General features: G+C 37.1%; 2 protein-coding genes across 6 annotated transcripts in view; one reads left to right on the forward strand and one right to left on the reverse strand.

Annotated features, from left to right (window-relative positions):
- The window catches only part of rap1gap2a (RAP1 GTPase activating protein 2a), a 57,129-nt gene extending 35,579 nt beyond the window's left edge, over positions 1-21,550 (forward strand). For 3 of the 5 annotated variants that reach the window (XM_079482024.1, XM_079482022.1, XM_079482023.1), the window contains exons 2-23: positions 3,077-3,161; positions 7,848-7,883; positions 10,705-10,737; positions 11,243-11,461; positions 12,364-12,467; positions 13,153-13,231; positions 13,507-13,560; positions 13,860-13,943; positions 14,368-14,468; positions 14,687-14,816; positions 15,585-15,740; positions 15,821-15,892; positions 15,996-16,082; positions 17,166-17,306; positions 18,075-18,221; positions 18,377-18,492; positions 18,602-18,697; positions 18,902-19,019; positions 19,828-19,927; positions 20,003-20,070; positions 20,300-20,336; positions 20,424-21,550. In XM_079482024.1, the coding sequence (XP_079338150.1) occupies positions 3,090-3,161; positions 7,848-7,883; positions 10,705-10,737; positions 11,243-11,461; positions 12,364-12,467; positions 13,153-13,231; positions 13,507-13,560; positions 13,860-13,943; positions 14,368-14,468; positions 14,687-14,816; positions 15,585-15,740; positions 15,821-15,892; positions 15,996-16,082; positions 17,166-17,306; positions 18,075-18,221; positions 18,377-18,492; positions 18,602-18,697; positions 18,902-19,019; positions 19,828-19,927; positions 20,003-20,070; positions 20,300-20,308 (2,022 nt within the window). In that variant the 5' untranslated portion in view covers positions 3,077-3,089 and the 3' untranslated portion in view covers positions 20,309-20,336; positions 20,424-21,550. Of the gene's footprint in view, positions 1-3,076; positions 3,162-5,542; positions 5,834-6,445; positions 6,827-7,847; positions 7,884-10,704; positions 10,738-11,242; positions 11,462-12,363; positions 12,468-13,152; positions 13,232-13,506; positions 13,561-13,859; positions 13,944-14,367; positions 14,469-14,686; positions 14,817-15,584; positions 15,741-15,820; positions 15,893-15,995; positions 16,083-17,165; positions 17,307-18,074; positions 18,222-18,376; positions 18,493-18,601; positions 18,698-18,901; positions 19,020-19,827; positions 19,928-20,002; positions 20,071-20,299; positions 20,337-20,423 lie in introns of those variants that run through there. The other 2 variants (XM_079482025.1, XM_079482026.1) reach the window with 2 other exon arrangements.
- Positions 20,891-23,251, reverse strand: LOC306908821 (uncharacterized protein). Its single transcript, XM_079482032.1, has 5 exons — positions 22,941-23,251; positions 22,366-22,698; positions 22,098-22,241; positions 21,954-21,982; positions 20,891-21,875 (listed from the first exon to the last, which is right to left on the reverse strand). The coding sequence occupies exons 1-5, from the start codon at positions 22,996-22,998 to the stop codon at positions 21,777-21,779; spliced, it is 663 nt and encodes a 220-aa protein (XP_079338158.1). The 5' UTR covers positions 22,999-23,251; the 3' UTR covers positions 20,891-21,776.
- Positions 23,252-24,121: the final 870 nt, after the last annotated feature.

Raw genomic sequence — 24,121 nt, forward strand, 5'->3', positions numbered from 1 at the left:
TGATTTGAGATAAGTCCCTAAAGATTTGCAAATATTTAGCCAATAAAAGGTTTTGAAAAGAGCTTGTCAACTTTGACAACGACAGTGTTCAATTCAGTGTTGTAGTACAATGCTGTGTTTTTTTGTCATTTCCTGAAAAGTGGCAGTTTTGGAGATATGAGCCCTCAGTCTGACACCATTGATATGCTAATGTAGGGAATATTATATATATCAGAAACTTGGCAGGTCATTGATTTTAGTTTTCTTTAAAAGCTTTTTTACATGATTTGTTACATGTAATTACCCCTTTAACAGATTTTGAACCATATTCTCATGATCCCGCTTTCCTAGCAGGTGTATCTCTTGTTCTGGCCGACGGGATCAGACCGCCCCATTTATTGTGTTTGTTTTGAAAGCACATGGCCATTGATTGTGCCTTGTGCTCTCTCGTCCTGCGTCTTAGCCACTTGTTTCCTTATTCATTATCAGTTCAAGTCCTTCACCTGTTGCCCTCATTATGCCTCTTTTGTTCCTCTCATATTTAATGCCCTAGTATTTGCTGTCCTGTGCTGGATCTTGTCTTTATCCCCGTCGTGTCCTGTTGCCCCTGGTCTTTTGTTGAGAGCTATCTGCATCTGGGTTTCATGTCAGTTTCATGACATATGTAATTGCATATATATATATATATATATATTTATATATTATACAGTGTTTGAAAATGCCGTAACATTTGACTAAACAGCCTTTTATCACAAATAGCCAAAATATGGAAAGCATTTTCTCTAGTCTGTTTATTTTGCTATCCAAACTATGCATAATTATATGCTTAGTTGCACTTTAATTGGATTTAGCACTTGTTTTTCTCCCCTGTTTGTAACCTTATCGGAACAGAACCTGTCATTTATTTCTGTGGTCACGACCCACTAGAACCATAAAAGCAGCTGATGTACTGGGGCGTTACTCTGATGACACTATTGGGAAAAATGAATAGTATAGAGGTGAATTTGGGACACTGCTGGTGGTTTTAGAGTCCTGTTCTCAAACAGCTGTGGTCATGGCTAGATAGAACAGATGTTTACTGAGTTTTTCCCTTGGAGAATGGAAAGACTGACAGCCAGCAGTTCATAGACACACTCACGCTTGCCTGTTTGGATTTTGGGATGTGAACTGCTTCTGTATGCTGGATGTATTTCAATAATACATAAAAAGTACAAATTTTCAAAATACATTAACATTGTCTGTGTCCTTTCCCCTGTGTTGTGGTAATAATGTCTAGGTCACCTGCTGCTCTAGTGGAGGTGAAAATTCTTCTAGGGAATGAAATAGCAAATTTGCTGTGTCACTGCATTTGACTACTGAGGGAACCTGCTTCTGTTTTTTCAATCTTATCTAATTGAAAATATGTGTAATTGCAGATTACATAATAATAAATTTGATATGATCAAATACATGTATTTCATACTGTCATATTCGCTACAGTGATTTTTTTGTTTACTTAAATGACAGCATGGATGAGTAGTGTAATTTGAGCGCAAAGCAACAAAATCTGAAAATTTGCAATAAAAAATGAATTACTGACATCATCATTCTTTGTAGTTTTGATAGTAAAAGCACATTTTGTTTATTTTGTGTTTTCTTTCTAACGTTTCTGGTGTTTATAACTTTCTGTAGGGGAAGATTTTAATGGACCCAAATTGAGTCCAGACTGTCTGTGAGTAGACACAGTTTCACTGGACCTGTTTGCCTGCTGGCCTAATTTTAACCTCTGATTTCAAGTAGCCCCTCTCTCATTTGTCTACGGCTGAAAGAACTGCTTTTAAAATGCTATCATGTTCCTGCTTGGAGCCTTATGGCTTCAGCGTGTGGCTCGTACCCTCCTCATATTTTTTTCCTCTCGTTTGACCTACAGCAGTTTGTCTGCAGGTCTGGTTGCCCGGGTTCTGTTCTTGTTATGTCTCTGTGCAAATACCAAGGTCCAGGAACAGAACTGTTAAGGTTTTTTTTAATCCTTTGGTCTTTCACCTTAGTGTCTGGAGGTAGAAACATGTTTTATTCAGTAGACTCTGCCAAGGGACGACACTGACCCTTTACCCACTGATTGTGTGTGTGGGAGTGTGCGCAGGTTGGTGAAATGTTCTCACAAGGAAAATTGCTCAAACATACTTAATACTAGTAATGAATGAAAATGTAAACATGCAGGTTTGTGTAAAGGTTTGGTCTAAAGGTAGGGCGGTTCTTTAAAAAGCATTAATATGCTATATTATAGGAATAGTTCACTCAAAAATAAAAATTATATTTAAGCATTTATTTACCCTCCTGTCATTCCAAACCTTCCAAAAATAAGATATTTTGAAGCACATTGGTAACTCAACAATATTGACTTCCATTGTAGGGACACAAAACCACTGATACATTTCTCAAAATATCTTCTTTTGTGTTACACAGAAGAAAGAAAGTCATACATGTATGGAATAACAAGAGAGTAGGTAGGCTTAATGATAAGATATATTTTTTTTTTGGTAAACTGTTCCTTTAAGACTTTTATCAAGCAGACACGCAATATAATTGGTTTATATTATTTTATTGGATTAAACCAGTTACCAGAAGATATTTTGTGAAATGTATCAGTGGTTTTGTGTCCGTACAATGGAAGTCAATATTGTTGAGTTACCAATGTGCTTCAAAATATCTTATTTTCTGTTACAAAGAAAGAAGGTTTGGAATGACAGGAGGCTGAATAAATGGTTAAATATTATTTTTATTTTTGGTAAACTGTTCCTTTAAGACTTTTATCAAGCAGACACGCAATATAATCGGTTTATATTCTTTTATTGGATTAAACCAGTTACCTCATAAATCACATTTGAGTTTTTTTCTTAAGTGCAGGATTGGTGATGGAAATATAATTTAGCTTAGAAGTCCTGATGATAAACCTAACAGAAATGTCCCTCCAATGATAAAAACAAACATGTTTGTATGCATCTTTTTTTCGGTCTCACCTTTTGTTTTAGTTCAAAACTTCACCACACCTTGTACATATTTTGCTATGTAGTGTGTCTATCATCTGCCCGACTAACAGCTCCCGTGTGTTTCACAGGAAACAAGAGTTGATGACCATATCCAGCCTGCCTCTGGGAGAATGTCCACCCTCGCCCCCTCGTACTGCACCCCCTACGATGAAGGTGAGTGTCGTGGTCATGCTTTCGCACACAAACACTTCCCCATTACCTGCTATTAGAAACAATCTGGATCTTTTGTTTATTCAGACCTTTGCCCTGAAATAACCTCTGACTGTGATGACATCATCAGACAGTGCCCTTTGTACTATTGTATCTCTAACCTTTCTTAAAAAAACCACATATTCCGACTGATGTAGACATGCACATTAATTTATGAAAAGCATACGGTAAGAACACACAGTCTAGATACGTGAGGTTTGTTCGAAGTAAATCTCCTCATTCAAGGTTACTTCTCAATGCAATTCTAATTCACCCGGACTGAGAAATCTATTTTCTCAGAGCATTAAGGTCCCATTGAGTTCGCGGTGTCTCGTTCTTTTTATATTTACAACAGCCTCAGGAGGCTGAAAAGATTTTGTGTCTTGTTTAAAGAAGCGCTGCGCTGTGTTCAAAGATGAATTGCATGGTGTGCTTGGTGCAAAGAGGGTGTCACCTTGAAATGAGACACACTTGTGGAACAGCAGACAAGGAGAGAGAGAGCTTGTTTATAGAGAGAGAGGGAAGGGGAGGAGTCGAAGCTATTAAACTCGATATTAAGATGATCAAACTCACAGTCACAATCATTTTAGCCAATGCTTTATTAAAAAAGGTTGTTTATCATACAGATAAGATTTCCTTTGTTTTTATCAGTGATATTTTACACCGGTAGGAATATTGCATTCTTGGGCTATAGTTATTATCTGAGCCATTGAAGAACAGAGTTGCGACACACTTCTTGCCGCGGCATAGTCACGTTGTTCATGGAGCTCTGAATGGTTCCAAACTGTCAATCTGTTTGAATGGGTTTAGGGGGAAGAGACAGTGGAAGCAGCTGTATTTGCAACCGATTTCACAATATATGCACTGATTACTATGTTGATTCAATTTAGAATAACATTTTGTCTGATGAGTGTTAGAGACAGTATTAATCAGTTTTGTGTGTTTAATTTGACTAGGAAGGATGCATAATGTGCAACATTAACAGTATGCATGCATTCATCTGTTTCTTAAGCTTATATGATCATCAGAACATACCAATGGAAATTATGTTAAGACATACACATAAGTAATTTATCAATAAATAATCAATGATTGCAAGTAAATGCACCACAAAGATTGTGTAAATGAACGAGACAAACAATTTCAGTAAGTAAGAGATTTGATTATATAATGTATACAGGGAGAGGGTAGATAACATTTTATTTAATGGGCAGTCTTTATAGAAAATCATTCAATCACGCATACATTTATTTATTGTTTCAAAAACATTCTTATAATTTATATATATATATTTACAATAAGTTTTACTTGCGAATGTGTTTGGGAAACGAAATGGGCTTCACTGCAATGTTTGGAACTATAGAGCCCTCCATTACAAGTGAATTCCGTATTCCATTCTTCCAACGGACGTCTATGTGTGTGTCGCAACTCTGTTTTTCAATGGCTCTGGGCTGGGTTTCCCGAAAACTTCTTAACACAACATTCTTAGCTTATACCTTAAGAGTGGTAGCGATATATTCTTAAGAACGATGTAGTGATTCAAAGGGTTTTGGGATACCCAGTCCTGGTTATTATCAAAAGCTCTCATGTGTATTTAATTTTAAAGCTTGTAGTCCTTCTGTTTATTTTGCCCCTTATTGTAGAAATTATTGTATTGTTTTATATTTGTTTATTGTTGTAATAATCATCTGTCAGTGGACTTTAGTAGAGTATATAACTACTCTTTAAACCAGAATGACACTTGATGTGCTCTTTTTGCTTTAAGTCTCTAGTTAAGTGATGCTAATAAAGCATCTTTATCATTAATATTACCTACAAAGCAATACTCAATTCACAACTCAGAACTACCTTAGCAATCTCACAACATCCTCATTACACGATCGATGCATATTTGCGGCTATATATTTATTTTAATACTAACCCTTTTTAAACGAACAATTAACTATATTTATGAGAAGTGGTCTCTCTCTCTCTCTCTCTCTCTCTCTCACGCATGCACGCACGCACGCACTGGTATTGCTGAAAATAAATGTAGGAGCTTGATAAAAATATGCTAATTTAAATGAAGTCAGCTGACGGATTTAGAGGCTTTTGCATCTGAACTCTTCATTTAGTTCTCCCACTGCATACTTTCCCAGGTCCATACACAAACACACACATTTACAACACTCGCACACATACACACCATGTGGAAAGATTCCAGTAACACCTGTGTCGGGTGTAAACATAGTACGGTCAGTACGAACGAATTCATCTGCACGTGTGTTTGGCAGCGTCTTTTCAAGATATACATTTGTGTCCTGTTCACACAGTCCGTGGCCACTCCCAGTGTAAACCCAGAGCCTATAGAAGAAAAGATGAGAGCGAGTGTGTGTCCAAGATAAGCTCTCATACACTGTGAGTTCAACAGCTGTGGTCAAATACGAACCAGAAATATAAAGGACAGATTAAAGAAAGAAAGAAAACAGGAAATAAATAGTGTAAAGGGAGAACTGATTATAATTTGTAGACGCACTGGTACGACCTGTTCTAGGGTGTGGAGCCTGTAAGTTGCCAAGCGGACTTGACCTCTTCCTGTTCAATGTGTTTAAAAGTGTTTGCATAGAGGAGCACTGCTAATCGGAGGAGAGAGAGAGGTATGTGATCACACACACACGTCCACACTTGTTAGGTTTTACTGTAGACCCTGTGTACGGGGAGGTTTATGCGCACACGTGAGACTTGTTGCCTGTTGGGTAGTGCGGGAATCGGCACAGCAGGGACCTGCTGAGCTACAGCAGTTCATTCATTCTTTAGTTGGTATCTGAGTGTTCGCCTGAGCAGATCAACTATATGCTTTATGTAATGTTTGTTTTACAGCCAGCCTTGGGCAGTATCCTAGAAACACATTTTACTATCCCACAGGCTGTGTTTGTGTACCCCTTTATACTTATAATTGCATTGTCGAGACAAAAAAGGAATTATGATGTCATATTTAGATAGACAATGTTTACCATGTCTATTTTTAGCATTTAAATGGATTGTCAACCGGGTTTAATGGTGTCTATCAAATTTCAAATGCTCTTTTATGTGCAATAGAGAAGAGTTGGATGTTTTTGCGATTCATTGTAATATACGGGTGAAGCTTCAGAGATTCAGGATGGGGTTTTGAGAAGTGCTATCTTTGCCGAGACAACGGTTATACTAACAGGTTGTTGTGATAGATAAGCTCAGTGCTCTCGGTTAGCTTTCTGTGACATATTTCTGTTTTTCATTTGATGTGCTCTTGTAAACATAAAAAAACATCAAGTAATGTCATCAACAAGGTCAGGAGAGCTTTCGAAATTTGCTAAATGTATTCAAAACAAATCCATGGGGTTGTCCTGTCGTGCATTGATGCTCTATTGGTGGTCGGGATTTGTCAAGGTTACAGTATGGTAAATGTGTCTCTGCTGCACATTGTTGACATTGTGGAGTCACCCGTGGATCCTCAACAGGTTAAACATTAACTGATTTGGATTTACTCTCCCACCTGAATCTTTCAAGCTCCATCTGATCATTCATAGGAATATCTCTTAAACTAAAGGGATCTACTGTAGTCAGGACATAGTTACTGGTACCTGAAAAACAAACTGCTGTCCTCTCCGGAGGTAAGACACATACACTTCTTAGACTTCTTATGATTCACTGGAAGTGTTGTACAAGTCAACCTTCTCATCAGTAAAATGAATACTGAGTCTATTGCATTGCTTATGAAACCTAATATTTAAGCGGTAATGGGTGCACGAACCATAAATACATTCTATGGGGACATTCTTGTGCTTTGAGCTTTTTACATCATTAGTCTTCTATCTCAACAAATATAATTTAATACTTAATAATACTATAATGTCTGGACATTTTTTGGTCGATTGCTGATGCAGCTAGTGAGGTCTTTTGTCTTAGGGCTCTGTCAGTTGGACTGTTTTTAGTGATAAGGGTGTGTAAGACTAAAAAAGCTTTTCTTCCCTCTTTGTGTGGCATGAATGCAGCTGCAGTCCTGTTTAATGCCTCCTCATTATATAATGACATCTGATAACATAGCTCACACATGACCAAATAAAACTGAATTTGTTTCTTATGATGTTAAACAAAACTTGTTTTGAACTTTTATACCTCTGTGTTTGCAATTAATTACATAGAAAACAGGAATTGTTTCTTTAGAAAACAAAAACAAAATGTTTTTATTTAGTTTTTAATTTGGTGAGTTGGGGCTAATAATGAAGGAACACCAGTCAAGAAATGCCCAGCTTTCAAGGGAACGTCTTACTAAAATGTATTCATTTTACTTCAATTATTTTTTATTCTTTTATTTGTTTTATAAACAAAACACTTATTGTCAACATTTAGTTTTTTTGTCATTTTTATTATATTTATTATATCAACAATCTAAAATTGAATATAATTAGATAATAAAGCAATAAAAAAAGAAGAGAATTGTATAAAAACATGATACAATAATAACGAATGAGTCAGTGTGTTTGATGGAGTGTTAAATCTCGCCATTACTTCTGCGATTTCCTGACAGGTTACAATATGTCACTTAATATTCCAAAAGAGAAATCAGTTTGATGTTACTCATAACCCATCATTTACTGTAAATATTTATCTTGATTTATGTCTCTTTTCTAGTCTGCGGAGTTCTTCGACATGCTTGAAAGAATGCAGGTAAGACTTATTCTACTATCATCTGACCTATTTGCCTAAAAGTGAACATAGTTATTTAGAACAAGAACCCTTGAATAATGGTCCTCCTATAATTTTGTACTTCAACCGAAGAGCACTTCTACTATGTAATAAGGTAATCTAATAATCACAGTGTTCTGTTTGTGTCTGTCCTCGAATGATGGATAAATGTTTCTTCTTCAGCGGGACGCAGTGGACACTACTGTGAATGAGTAATCACACGTCTGAGTTCATTTTCAACACATTGATTGGTTCAGCACTTTTCTCTGTGGTCAGTCTGGGAATGGGGGTTTGGTGGGACCTCTCTTGGGACAGTGGGGCTGGGAAAGGACACGGTGACCTGTTATATGCACAATTGGCATGATTGTGTTGTTTGCGGCGTGTATGTATGTTAGCGCGTGGATGATGCTCAGCAGGTAGATAAAGAACATCTGATCAATAGTCTATTGAGGCAGCCAGGTGGTGTTAAAGGATCTGGTCATCTCGTCTTGTCTTATCTTATTATATGAGGGATGGACTGATCCCAGAGCTTGACTGAATGCCTGATGTCTCTCTCCAGTGGATAACACACACTTGTGTTCTTAATCAGACTTCCTGGCTGTTATAAATGATAAAAGGTCCCAATGAGCAAGATTTTTAATAAGAAATGTTGCTTTTGTTCGTCTCTGTTATTGAGTTTCACAGCAATCATTGGGCTGTCAGGTCAAAACAACATATGTATTTGTTGTAGTTGTTAAGTTTGTCGCAAAAATATTATTATGGTGGAAACTATGGTTTTAGAGATTACAAAGACAATTGGTATATTATTTGGAAAAATGTGTATTTCCGGACAACCAGACCCGGAAACATGTTTTATAGAGTAAATTTTCATTTCTTGTTGACTATAAACAGAAGTGTTTGTTTTGGGGAGATCGTTTGACAACCAGGGCCCGTATCTATAAAACTTCTCAGAAATTCTCTTAAGAATAAGACTTTTCTAAGAGTAGGGGGCTTTTTTAAAGAAGCTAAAAGTAACTTTAAGTAATGTTTAAGACTGATTCTTAAGTTCTGACTTAAGTGTTGTAAATTAAAAGGAAACATTGGGTATAGTGAGATGTATGGCTTAAAATATTTTTAATGGCATTTACTTTATAAATGTGAAATTTTAAAACAGTGTAACTGTCTCAGTATTCATAAACAAAATATTTTTTTCGTCAACGTGATGTCAAATAGCTACAACCTAAACCCGTTCTCTTAACGCTACAGCACACACGTTTACTATGTATAACAGTAAAATATGAGACGTCAAACATAAAATCATATATATACACACATAGGTGTGTATATACCGTAGGTGGCGGTATGTCCTTTTAAGGTAAACATGTATCAGATCATAGCTTTAGACAGTTCAGACTATTTAAGACATCCTCATCCACCATTATTGTATACTTTATACATTATGAAAATATACTGATAATAGCAAAAAGCGTCTTTATTATTTTAGCATTATTTTTATACAGTATATATTTTTATCCCACAGCACCTTATATTTACTGAAAAACTGATTAGTGTGTCTGTGTTCAGTTTGGCTGCCTCCTGGCAAACATTTTACGTCATCGAAAAATAACACGGCGGCCTCCGTTAAAATTAGTATTATTTTAGGGTATTTTTATTTAGGGTATTTGTTAAGAAATTAAGAAATATTTTAAGAAATATTTGATGTGTTACTAACGGAGATGGCAACAGAAATGCAGAGGTTAAATATTTTTATGTTGCATTATATACAAAAATATTACAAAAATCTGTATTTTTTTGGCTTGGATTTACATACATGTAATTGACACAGTTAATTTATATAATTAGGCTGCTGAATCCCATCCTTCTATATTGTACTCACATCTGTATATAAAGAAAAGACCAAAGCTGCAAATCCTTAAATAATTGATTTAACATTTTGTTTATATTCTTTATTTACTCCCTGTAATAATGTCATTCCAACACATTGCCTCTGTACTCCCACATAAATAATTAAGGAGCTGAGACCTAGTCTTAACACTCATGAACCTTTATGAATCTCTTTTATTCTTAATTGTTAGAATAAGAGTAAAATTACATAATTCTTAGAATTTTGACACCCTTGAGAGCAAAATTTTACTCTGAGTGGCTTTATACAATGGGCCCAGGTTTTAATGTTGATGCTTATGTCATTGACCCCTCCTCTTTTTGCTCTCTTTTGCTCACCCGGATCACCTCAGATACCTAAAACTGAGGAAACTAAGAAATCTAAGGTTTGACTAGTATTCCCAGTGTGTTTTTGTGTTGTCTGGAAGTGCATGCTTAACTGTTGTGTATATGGGTAGTATATCTATTTATTTTATCGTTAAAAATATTAGTAATGTAAAACGATATATTATTAACAGTTTGTTTTCAACATTTTTGCTATCACACCATAGGACACATGCTACTGTTTATTGTAGTTTTCTTTCTGAAGATTTTCTCAGTGTCATTGTGAACTTTAACAACTCATCCATTACAGTCGTTTTAAACCATACATGTACATTTTGTTATATAAAGGTAAGACTCTACCAGAGGTCATGGCAAAGTCCAAATGCATTGCTGCCCATTATATTCCATACAATACATCATAATAGGAGTGTACATTTGCTAAGAGCCGTTCTTTTTGCAACCTTTCTTTGTTTTTATCGATCATGTTGTGTTGAATTCTGATCTGCTCTTGGAATGTTTTCATTGGAATAAAATGTGATATGCGCTGTTTGTTTTTGCCCTGTTATCCAACGATCTACTTCCTTTTTCTTTCCAACAGGATGACTACATCCCTTATCCCCGGATAGAGGATGTGAGTTAACTGACACACACAATCTCATACACTCTGTGTTAAAACTCAAATTAATTGAAATGAAGTGTAGTTCTGCATATCATCGCTGTCCTTCTGAAAAGTAAGAAACATTTGCTGTTTTTCAGGAAACTGAAGGAAAAACACTGTACTTTTTAAATGATTACATACTGTTTTGCCAAAGTTGACTAGCACTTTTTAAATTGGTTAGATATTTGCAAAACCCAGTGACAAACATAAAGAGGGACTATTAATAAGATTTGTGGCAAAAAAAATCACGAAATGTATAGAGATACAAAGGTTTAGAAGGACAGCAGCGATATATTTCTCGCATATTACGTTCACCATTTTGGATGGGCTTTGCCCCTTTAATGTCAAACTGTAATCTATAAGCTAGTTTTCGTTTATAAGTTAAATTTGAAAGTTTTTAAAACGCTTTAATTGGAAGTTATATAATTGCAACCCCTGATGGTCTATCCAATCTAGTATTTCTCTGTTTCTTCTTTAGGTCCTGGAGAAGGGTGGACCCTACCCTCAGGTCATTTTACCGCAGTTTGGCGGTTACTGGATTGAGGACCCCGAGGCCCCGGTCGGGACACCCACTTCCTCAGACAGCAGTTTCTGTGAGGAGGAAGATGATGGTCTGAGTCCTGGTGGCGGAGGTTTGGGTTACAGGCTGGAGTGTAACAGCACTTCAAGGGCTTACCGCAAACACTTCCTGGGCAAGGTGAAAATTCTGTTGTAAATATTGACCGTGTCCGAATATACTTGAGTCGTTTCTTTTTATATTTCCGCTAAGGGTAAAGTGTTAGTGCTGTCTTAGACTTTAAAAGACATTGCATATTCACATTAACGAAATAACTCACAAAGAGATGTTAAACACATAATGTAATTGTAGTATTTGGCAATGTACTACTTCCATTTGTTTTGCGTATTCGAGGGATAGAAAGCTTAAAAGTACAGTGTATGAAATTAAGCGGTATCTAGCGGTGAGGTTGTGAATTGCAACCACTGGCTCACTCTACCCCTCCCTTTCGAAGCACTACGGTGGCTGACACAGGACAAAGATGTCGTCACGTTTTTGCTTTTTTGCAGAAGGAGATAACTTATTTATGAAATGCTTTGTAGAGCAGTTTTCCCGTTTAGGGCTACTGTAGAAACAACATGATGAATTCCATGTAAGGGGACCCACGGTGTATGTAGATAGAAATGGCTCATTCTAAGGTAATAAAACAAAATGCTTCATTATGTAAGGTCTTAATACATCTCCAAAGCCACAGTTATGTTTATTATATTGCATTTCTGACAATAGATCCTACAAAAACCACTGGCTGAATACATTTGTGTGGGACTCTGTCCTCAAGGCTGTAGTTTATTTGCACAATTTATCGTACCGGTTAATGAAGTTTGATAGCACCTCTTTAAACAAACATTTTGTGCAACATTTTTCGGTAACACTGTGTTCTGTGTCACAAAGCGCTTGACTGGACCAATAAAGTTTCACCTCTATTGAGCCACACCTGAGTGATATAAAAGCAAATCATTCTGTCGGAAAATGAACCCCTCTCGCAAAGTGTGTGAGGGACAGAATTGTGAAAGGACGCCCTCACCGATCCCTTTCTCTTTCAGGAACACATGAACTATTATTGTACAGCCAGTAGTATGGGACACCTGATCATGTCTTTGAAGTATGAGGAGACAGATGGACAGGAGACACTGCGCATCATGCTCAGGTACCGCCTGCTTGCCAACAAAGTCACACTTTCTCTTTCACTGAAGCAGAGAGAAAATTTGTGACCATTTTGTATCTTAAAGGAACAATTAACTCAAAAAGGAAAATTCTGTCTTCATTTACTTGCCCTCAAAATTTTAAAATCTGTATAAATGTATTTTGTTCTGATGAACACGGTGAAAGATATTTGAAAGAATGCTTGTAACCAAACAGTTCTTGGCCACCATTGACTACCATAGTAGGAAAAAATGCTTTATACGTTTCTTTGTTATGTTGAACACAAAAGAAGATATTTTGAAGAATGTAGAAAAGCTAACAGTTCTGGGGTGCTTTTGACTACCGTTGTAATTTTTCATACTAGTCAATGGTGGCCAATAACTGTTTGGTTATGAGCATTCTTCCAAATATCTTACTCTGTGTTCATCACAACAAAGAAATGCAGACCTCTTTGGAACAACTCAAGGTTAATGATGACATCATTGTTCCCTTTAAGGGAAACTTGAAGTCGGTCTGAGTTATTTACGATATAGAGAAGTATCAACATGTTATCGATAATCATAGGTTTTTAATATCACGGTTATTGTTGATATCAATATATTGTGACAACCCAAAAATACACATACTGAAAGAATAAGACTGTAGATTTGTTGCCTTGTAAGTCTATGTATTTTTGTATCATCTTGTAGGTCAAAAACAAAGACCCTTCATGAGCGGATTCCACTTGAAGGTCTCGTCCAGCTACCGAGCGTCCCACAAATAGCCAAGGTGTGTATGAGTTAATGCCATACTGTTTATGGCGTTGCTGATATGTCCAAGGGTTGCAGGTTTAAGTGGTAGACTTCACAGTCCTGCTTTTTTGCCGAACGCTCTGTTCCGTTGTAATATTTGTTATGAAACTGTAAATCAAAAGCATCTGCTAACCACCACTTTGAAACCTATGACACGCAACCTCAAAGACTCTCTAAACGTCCTCTTTTGAACCTCGCTCGATGACCTCAGAAGTTCCAAGATGTTCACTTCAGATGTGTGCTGTCTTTCAGCTGCTCTGTGATGATGTCACAGGTCTGAAGTTCAACCCTGTCCTTTACCCCAGGGTGAGTATCTCCGTCATTATTTCTTGCTCCATCTGTGGCTTACCTGCTCCAGGCATCTGAATGAAATAGGGCTGTGTTCCACTCTAGCGCCTGAGTCGTCTGAATTAATTTGTTCTGTGCTCCGGGGAAATCTCATATCCATCTGCCTAAACCACACTGTGTGTCAGAGAGCAGTCTTGACCATGTCGCGTGGTCATCCGGGCACGGCAAACACAAACGTCTGAATTATAGAGAGGGGCTGATACGCATATTGACTCCTGCGGGCGGTTTTGCTCACTTTCTGTTTTCTCTCGCTCAAGGCCTCGCAGATGATGGTTGCTTTCGATGAGCACGAAGTGAACAACACGTTTAAGTTTGGAGTGATCTATCAGAAGTTTGGTCAGGTAGGATGTTGTTCCTTGCTGAAAAACAAAACACCTTAAAGGGATAGTTCACCCATAGTTGGTCATTTACTCGCCCTTTGCTCATTTCAAACCTGTATGACTTTCTTTCTTTCACAGAACACAAAAGAAAGTATTTTGAAGAATGTTGTTAACTGGCACCCATTCACTTGCATTGGTTTTGTGTACATACAACTGAAGTGAACGGGTGCCGGCGCTGTTCGGTTACCAACATTCCTCAAAATATCTTCTTTTGTGTTCTGCGGAAGAAAGAAAGAAGAGGCTGAGTAAATGATGACAGAATTTTCATTTTGGATGAGCAGCAAAAGATCACTTGTGTAAGGTGATCTTCTGGAGATTTAATATGAATCTGAACATTTATTTATTAATAAAGAATTTATTAATTCTTTCTGCTGTTTTTCATCAGACATCAGAGGAGGAGCTATTCGGGAACAATGAGGAGACGCCAGCGTTTGCTGAATTTCTCAGTGTTTTGGGAGACAATATTGAGTTGCAGGATTTTAAAGGGTGAGAGATGAAGATGAAAGTCTCAAAACTGCTGCCACGGGTCACCTGAGCACACACAACGGCCCTGTATTAATATTAAACAATATTCACAGAGTTTATTTGTCAATAATTTATTTAATTACCCAATTGTGCATGTTTTGGCCTGGAAGCGTAGGCAGACGGTTATCAGATCTTTCACAAGACTAATTTGTCTGGTTTTGTGATATTCCGCGCCACAGGTTCAGAGGTGGTCTGGATGTGTCTCATGGGCAGACAGGATCTGAGTCCATTTATACAACGTTTCGTCAGAGAGAAATAATGTTCCATGTATCTACCAAACTCCCTTTCACAGAAGGAGACATTCAGCAGGTTTGTAATGACATTATACAGATGATTTTTACCCATTATGACCCATAACGTTTTTATTGCTCAGAAGGGACAAAAATAAAATTCCTGTCATGATTTATTCATCCTCATGTCATTCAAAACCTGTACATTTTGAGAATGTACTCGGCAAAAGGTTTTGTGTCCATACAATGGAAGTCAATGGGGGCCAATGTTGTTTCTTCAAAAGTCATACCGGTGTGAAAGGACATGAGGATTGATAAATAATAATAAATAACAGAATTTTCATTTTGGTGAACTATTCCTTTATTGGAGTTCTCATTTATGAATTATATTATTTTTCTCAACAACAACAACAAAAATGTAATAAAGTAAAGTATGATTGAGAATTAAAATTACGATCTCTAACTTTTAATTGCAAGAACAATTGACAAAGACATTAAGATCTTTCCTGTAACTCAAGTGTTACATTTTTCTCTGTAGTAGCAGGAGATCGCACTTTGTTCTCCATTTAATCTCATTGGCACTTAGAAAATAAGGAAAATAAAATTCCTGATACTGACCTAATTTTTAAACATGAATGTACACATCAGCAATAATTATACGTTACTTCTCATTGTTTTGCAAATGTGCTGTTTCATGATGACCTTGAGGACATGACTTTCATAATAATGCGTAGTAATTGTCATATATTACAAAGTAAAACTCTTTTATATGTTGACCCGAGTGTTACTAAACGCATTAAGTGCTGAATATTTATGAGTAGTGTTCTCCTGTGTCATAATCTCTCAGCTTCAGAGGAAAAGACACATTGGCAATGACATCGTCGCGGCCATCTTCCAAGAGGATTGTACGCCATTCGTACCCGACATGATCGCCTCTAACTTCCTTCATGCCTATGTGTTAGTGCAGGCACAGAACCCCTGCACAGATCATACTACATACAAGGTAAAGGGACCCGAGGTAAATGTCTACTTAGATAGCTATCAATCACTATGTTGATCTCAAATGTTAATTGGTCTTTACAGGTGTCCGTCACTGCAAGAGAAGATGTGCCTCAGTTCGGCCCGCCTCTTCCGAACCCTCCAGTCTTTAAGAAGGTAATAAAGGAGATTGCGGGCGGTGATACATGTGACTTTCAATTTAAATTTGAAGGGGATGATGATGTTTATCGAAAGATGATGGAGATCTGTCCTTCCCCAGGGTCCCGAGTTCCGGGAATTTCTGCTGACCAAATTGATTAACGCGGAAAACGCATGCTGCAAGTCAGACAAGTTTGCCAAGCTGGAGGTGAGCTGATTTATTATAGGGAGAAAGCCAATTTAGATACATATCACCTTCCTGTTAGAATATACAGCTGTGGATAAAATTAAGAAAGCATTCCAAATGTTCATTTATTAAGGATTTCTATATGTATCGTGCCTGTTCCTGTCCAGTGTCTGTTGAATTTCAACAAAATAAAATTTCAGGTGTGACCAAGCCATCCATCAGCTGTGTGAAGAACTGACAGCATAAGAAGAAACGTGAAAACTATAATAAAAATTGAGGCTATCAAATTAAAAAGTTTTTGTACAATTTTTCTTAAAAACAAGTACAAATATGTTGTAGTGCTTAAAAGTGAATATGAACTTGTTTTCTTTGCAGTATTTAAGGTTTGGAAAATACACAGCTTCTGTTATTTAGAAGCAATATTTTTTTGCAATAATGCAATATACAATAGTTTTATTTGGAATTAAGGAGAAATGTTGTTATTAGTTCACAGAATGAAACAAAAATATTTTTACCGAAACACATACCTATAAACAGAACATTCAGAAAAACTGAAAGTATTGTTATTTTTCCCCAGCTGTATAACCAAAGAAATATATACAAGATTCAGCATGAAAGAACATGCTCATGAATAAGTCAAAAATAAAAGAATAGTTCATTCAAAAATTAGAATTAAATTAATAGATATTTAGATTTATAGTCTTATTTATATGTTGTTTCAGACCGAAATGTAAGTTTTTATATTCTGATAATCGTCGACTCCAATCAGGATCATTCAGTTTGTGATTCAAGAACTAACTCAAAAGAATTCATGAAAATCAATGAATTCAAATTCAAAAGTTAAATTTTCTGATTCAATGAGTGTTAAGAGCCCACTGGAAGGGAATATTATCAAGCTTTAATAATAATGTTTTGGTCTGTTCCTCAAACAAGGCTACCATATGGCTTCAGAATATTTGGAATATAGCCCATAGGCTTAGTGACGTGGTCACTGTCATTATTGGGTTTAGATTTACATATAATAACAGAATTTTCCAGAAGGTTCCATTAACTTCTCCATCACTTACTGCATCATGCTTATGTGTGTGTGTGTTTGTTCGACAGGAGAGGACACGGGCAGCGCTGTTAGATAACTTACATGATGAACTTCACAGACAGACACTGGCCACAGTGGGGCTGGGCTCAACGTCAGATGAAGAAAAACTAGAGAACGGCGGTCACGGAGGTCTTCTGGAGTCCTTCAAGGTACAAAATCAATATGACTTTAGATAAATTGCTGAATGTTGCTCTAGAGAAAAACATTTTGACATGGCTGTTATGATGATCCCTTTCAAGATGTTAAAGATATGAAAATGCATGTTTTTGAGCTCGAGTTGTTTTTACCGAGCACTCATTAGAAAGTATTTTCTGTGCTTCAGGTGTATGTTTTGGTGTGTGACCATGTGTTTGTGACGTGATGTGTGATGTTGCCATGTGTGTGGCTGTTTACAGAAGGGGGGGAGGTGTGTGTGGAGTGGTTTGCAGACACACATTTATCCTGCAGGGCTCATCGGCATAGCGGCCGTGATTGCATTTCGATATCAAGCCGATCTGATGCAGATGATCAATGCACAATATGAAAAATCTCATTAAACTACTATACAACCAAATAAGACTCCTAAGATTTCTTCTAGATTTTATGCAGCAAAAATCTAATTGAAATTGTTGTGATGAATATATACGTAAAACATAAAACGCAGTGATAAGGATAATAGATTGTGATCCTATCTTGCTTTCACACTTTTATGGTATGAAAAGTTGGTATGTAGCACAACCTACTGTCTGCTTGTGGCAGTGCAAAACATGATTTCCCTTATTTGGGATAGAGTTAGTGATAGTGATAAAGTGAGACAACAAACATGCTTTTCGATATCTGTAATTTCCCATTTCCCTCCTATTTCCATCTACAGTATATATATTTAGTATGCTTAATAATCCACATTTAAATACTTTCTTTATCTCTGTCTCTCTCAGAGGGCCATGCGTGTTAGGAGTCACTCTATGGAGACGATGGTGTCTCATAAACACAAGGCTCCAGGGGCGACGGCAGGCGTCCCGTCCAGCGTCAGTGGTGGGGGACTGCCACAGAACAGCATGGAGTGCACAAAGAGCACTTTTACTGTAAGAGTTGTATACTTCTCTTATCTGCCTTGTAACTTCCCTTTCTATATGCTTATCTTGTTTAAACATGAAGATAAGGCATGAATTATTGCAGTGCAGAAGCAAATTTGCTGGGCTTTAATTTGTGTGTGTGTGTGTGTGTGTGTGCGTTTTAGCCACCGGTGCTGTCCGCTAAGTCTCCGTTAAAGAGTCCCGTAAAGCGACGCTCCGGTCTGTTCCCCAGACTTCACTCCAGCACAGAAAGTCCGACTGAGAAACACCCAACTCGCAGGTATCGCATCTAAACTATCTACACATATAGAGTAAAAAACAATAATTTAAACCTATTGCAAATGTAAATAGGAAACGTGTTTCATTTCACAAACTCTTTGCTTGTGTAGTGACCAAAAAGCAGAAGCGTTCCCTCTCTCACACGAAGTGAAGTCAGAGACGTCATCCAATCCCAGTTCACCAGAGATCTGGCCAAACAAAGACAGGTGAGTCTCGCTTCATGCCCTCAGTTTTAGTTCCTCAGTTGCAGCACACAAGAAACAGCGTTGTGATGCTGTGACCTTTGCTGACTCATTTCTGTGGTTTGGCTTTAGGATAGATGTTATTTTTAAGATCTTTGGCTATTTCCAGTAAGATATTGAGTGCAGGAATATCATTTCTCTTCCGTGTGGTCTGTTTGCTCCCTGCAGGCCATTCCAGAAGCTGAAGGAATGCGGCGGCAGAGCTAACATCTCCAGGTCATCGTCCAGCACCAGCAGCTTCAGCAGCACAGCCGGAGAAGGAGACGGTCTGGAGGAGCTGGACACTGTAAGACAAACACTTCTGTTTGACATGTTAGATGTACTGAAATCAGTGTTTTGCGTAGTTTTTTGGAAAAATAGATATACATCCTTAAAGCACAATAAATTGACTTGGTATGCCGAAAATGTGAAAAGTATTTTATATATTTTATATAATTTACCATCGAGGTAAAACAGATAATCTTCTTTTAAACCAAAATTATGAATGGTTAGTTATTTTTTACTAATAAATAAGACAAAGTGTTAAAAAAGAAGAAACAAATCTCATGCACATAATCATTGCGGATAAGTTCACTATATAACGAATTCATTACGATTCGGTCACATCCAGAGACTTCCTGCACACTGTAATGGATTTGCAGATAACAATCGTACGTTTAATGATCCTCATATTGATCCACTCGCTGTGATCCCTGTCAGTGTGCTTCATGACTGGACAAGCACAGATTCTAGTACAGTGTATAGCAATAGTAGTAGTTGGAACTGAATCAGACAGGTATTTAACAGCAGGAATCTGCGTGCATCTTTTTGAGAAGATATTTGAAATAAGTGTGGTACTTTAATGCATATAGGTACCAGATACTAACCTTTATACTCTTTAACACCATTTATAAAAAAAATTGTTAACGTTTTGGTTACATTGTTTTTAAATAATTACTTAAAAAATATATGCTCATGATTAACCAAGATAATTAAATGCAATAGAACAGTTCATAAGAAACTAAAAAAAAGTAAATAATAATTGTAAGGTAAAGATGTAATTCTTAATGAAGGTTTTATATAATGGAGGTGTTATTATGTGTTGTATGTTGTAGAGCAGCCACCCATCCACAGCCTCATCTGTGTACAGTCCATCTTTAAGTGTGGAAAGCCAAAACTCGGGAACCCCACTGATCATGTGCCGCAGTCCCACGGGTAACACACACACACGCAAACAAATGCTTTTATTTACTGTATGCAACTATGAGAACCGCCCTTTGTTTTTCTCAGATGTAAAGAGTAAAACTTCACCGCGGTCCAACTTGAAATTCCGCTTCGACAAATTGAGCCATTCCACAGTAAGTGCTCAGTTTTGTAATATCATGTGTTGCTGTGAGTTCTATGAATGTGTGTTACAAACCAGAATGGAGTTCTACACATTTTGAGTGGGTTATAAAATCTGTGCCATGTCATTGATAATAAATGGACTCTAACATGTTGTTTATTATTGTTTGTTTAAGAGTAACCCGTGTTGCCGAATCATGAATCAGCAAACCATTCAATAAAAACAATCCTTTTTTGTTCCAGGGTCATTAGGTCAGACGAAAGCAACTACAAGGAAAAGGTACTCTATAGATCATCGTGTGGTATATATCTATTTTAGTTTTAACTGTACTTAATAAAATGTTCTGCTGTTTGTTTTTCCTTGCAGTGACTTAAATCAATGGAGTTATTGATTTGAAGAAAACAGGACCATTCTACTTAATGCAACAGATATTACTGTTTAACAAACTGAACACTATGTTGAGAAAATATTTCAGGCCATCATCCTATTGTACAAACTCACACAGAAGTAAATGTAGGGGACAGAGTCTTACTAGAAGGCAACAGATGCCTCTGCTTCAACAATGTAAATGTAGTACTTAGTGCTCAAACCAAGTGTTCAAACATCCCTTGCCTAGCTGCGATTGCTTTCTAGATGCTAAATATGAATACAGCCACTTGAAATACTTGAACAGCACACAGTCATTACATTTTACAAGACAAAACTGCATTATAAGCACCCAAAACTGTACAGCCAGCCATGAGTCTATTGCAGATACAGGATTACGGGTCATTTTAAGTCTTGTGACACATCGCCCTCCAGTGTAAAGCCTTAAACACACTACAGAGAATCATGCCTAGAGTCAGTTTATTTTTTTTGTGAGTGTTGATGTAAAATTCACATTTCCTGTGCTATTTTCCTTGGGGTTCCCGAAGAGAATAAAAAGCTTTTGATTACGCCATAGCAAATTCTTAACAATTGCAAAAAAATATGTTAATTGATTTAATGACATTAAGCAGAAACTTAAGCAAAGACAAAAAGCACAATAAAATAAGTTCACATTTCAGACTTGTGAAGATGCCAAAAATGAATTTCCACCTCTGTTGAAGCATTCAGCCACAACTGAAAGAATGACACACCTATAAACGTTTTGAAGGGACTTTGAAAATGAAGTTATTTATTTGCGTACGTGTGTCTTTCTTCTATCTTCGTGGATCCGTTTCTGGTAAACAATGGTACTCATCGGTGAGGGCAGAACAGAGCCACTTGGATATTCTTGTACACTAGTGAAAATTTTGTTTGATATAAAAGGTGTTGGCATTTATGTTTGTACTGCCATAATTTATTGCTCTTTTTGTTGCTGTTACGTAATATTAATGAAGAGTACCCAGAAGTTAAAATAAATGAAGATAATTTAAAAAGATAACTTAAAAGATTATGTATATGTATATTTGGTTATGGCATGTGCCATTAAGAATTTATTATAAAATAAAATGTATTTTGTGTCAAAACAATCGTCATTTTGGTTTTGATAAATGTTTGTGTACTTTAATTTCTACATCAATTACACATACAGTTACACATTTGATACACAATACAATTGACCAATTTTATAGAACATTACTGCTCACAGTTCAGAAAGTGCTTCCCTGTGTGTATCCAAGACTGTTGATTTACTACACTTTTTGTTTTCCTGTTTGCTCTGGTATTGCAAAAACCATGTGAAGTGTAGTTTGGTCATTAGAAACGCAATGAGGCGTAGAGAGTTGGCTGAATTACTTGTTTCGGACGGTGAGTCTGCATCCTTGTTTCTTTTAATGCAACTTCTGCATACACCACCTGCATTAACAACCACAAATAATAACATTAATGACACATTGATTAAACTAACCAGATTCATGACAGAATGATACTTACTTCCTTTTTCCGGTTTACTTGTGCTGTGACTAAAACGAGAATAAAATATCATTGTATACACTGAACGACAAACACACGGTAAGTATTTCTGTACTAAAGTTACTTATCTACCAGAGTGGTGTAGTGTAAAGAGGCGGTTCTTACAGGATGTGCGGGGGTGAGGAAGCACTGGCGGTGTTGATGGATGACCCTTGGTCAAACAACAAAACAATCCCAGTACAAGAGAAAAACCCATCATGGCACCAAGACACACCAGCAGTCTATGAGAGAGATTTCTCCCTGATGACTCTAATGACGATATACAGACCCCCCCCCAAAAAATGGATTTGGATAATCTGGTTTAATCACACCTGTAAGAACAATCCATTGCCTGCATTATATGTCGAATTAGCACTTAAATAGAGAAATCTACCTGCAGTCACATTAACATATGTGACATGTCCACTGCTGCTGAGGTTTTTGGACCATAATATCTGGCATTTGTACGCTCCGGCATCCGATTGGTTGATGTTCTGGACGTGGACAGTCTGACGTGTGCTATTGACCGTCAAATTGAAATTGGACAGCTGAACTCGTATTGAAGGAGAGAGGGGAGTAAATGATGTGCTCTGAATGTCCTGGAAAACCCATCCACCCTTCCAGAGGAGCCCACAGTGGACCACCTCACAGCTCATGTGAATACTGCCCCCCTCTGGCACAAACCTCGAACTGCGAGTTGCCCGAACAGTTTGGCATAGTTCACAAACTGAAATAAAAGTTGTTTAATTCCCAAATAAATGACTGTTCTATCACAATTATGAAACATCTGTGGATAACAAGAACAGTAACATCCGTGGATATAAATGAAAACAGGAAAAATATAAGAGTTTATATTTAATAGTATTTGCCTAATCTATTAGAATTTCTGTAATACTGTGTTGCTTTCCTGTGATTTTATTCTCAGCAGGGATTGTATAAATTGTCTAAATATCTTATAAAGTGACTTACCTTTCAAGATGTTCAAAACCACTACAACGCCCAGACAACACATGTCGATTGTTTTCATGTTTTATATTTTCCCATACTTCAGTTCGGCAGTGGTCACAGTCCCTGAGTACCCAGAGGTTCACTTTTATAAGCGGATTCAACTGACTGGCTTCTACAGACTCTTTTGCTGTAAAGTCCCACTCCACAACACGAAGTCTTTCGGTTTAATTTTTGTAAAGTGTGTAAGGAAGGAAATGTAACTTCATCAAACGCAGTGGGAAAGCCCAGATCATATCCTTCCGCCGCAGATGTGTTAGAAATCACTGCAGCTTGCTGCTGGTGTAGAAATAAACCATATTTATTGATTATATGATTTCTTTATGGAAGCTACTTATAACGGTAATTTGTTTGGTTCTGTTGGTTGGGTGTTTTTTGTCGGGATACCACTACACTTGATCTCGGAATTATAAATAAATACGGAAATACGAGTTTCCTAGGTCAAAGGAACGCCCTCAGTGGTCAACACGATATCAGCGTTTCTAGGAAATTTCGTATTGGGTTATTCGTTCATAAAACGAAATGACGAATTATTCAAACCACACTTGAGAATCAGACCTATATTGTTAAATTGACCAACGTTAATGCTGAAAGTGTGCATTTAGCGGGACATTAAAACATCATTTTAAATCATTATCATTTTTCTGAGTGGCCAGATGGTGGTGCTAAAGTCAAATTGTTTCACTGCAGTTGACAGGCAAGGACTTGCTTCAGGCAAATACGGGCATGTGCGGGCAATAACACAGAAGCAGCTGGTGATGAAGTCACAGAGAAAAAAAACTGCTGCATTGTTTTTAATGAAGTAGATTTCACTTACATGAGTTTAATATGTAGTGTATAAATATATAATCATCTATGGCCTTAATTTGAGCCGGATTTATATATTTGTCATGCCTACTTCTACCTGTAAATCAGTAAATACACAATTGAACAATATTTATGTATAAGTAACAAATGAGGCTTGGCCACAGGGAGGGACGCTAGAAAGCCGATCTGTTTCCTGCTGAGTAACTTGAGTCACTGAACCTTAATAGCAACCAGATGTGCAGAATGTCAGCAAGGACATACAATCACAGGACGTGAGTTTTTCTTGAGAAACCCCCGGCGGTACAGCATCAGTCCAAAACGTTACGCAAGCTTTAACA

Source organism: Barbatula barbatula, assembly GCF_947034865.1.
Source record: "Barbatula barbatula genome assembly, chromosome: 19".
NCBI lineage: Eukaryota > Metazoa > Chordata > Actinopteri > Cypriniformes > Nemacheilidae > Barbatula > Barbatula barbatula.

Bases quoted from the DNA above. Each gene is read 5' to 3' on its own strand.
- LOC306908821 (XM_079482032.1), bottom strand. From the start codon at position 22,998: ATGAAAACAATCGACATGTGTTGTCTGGGCGTTGTAGTGGTTTTGAAC. The intron at 22,699-22,940 runs GTAAGTCACTTT...CTTTTATTTCAG, and splicing joins GGTTTTGAACATCTTGAAAG to TTTGTGAACTATGCCAAACT. The intron at 21,876-21,953 runs GTAAGTATCATT...TTGTTAATGCAG, and splicing joins AAGTAAACCGGAAAAAGGAA to GTGGTGTATGCAGAAGTTGC.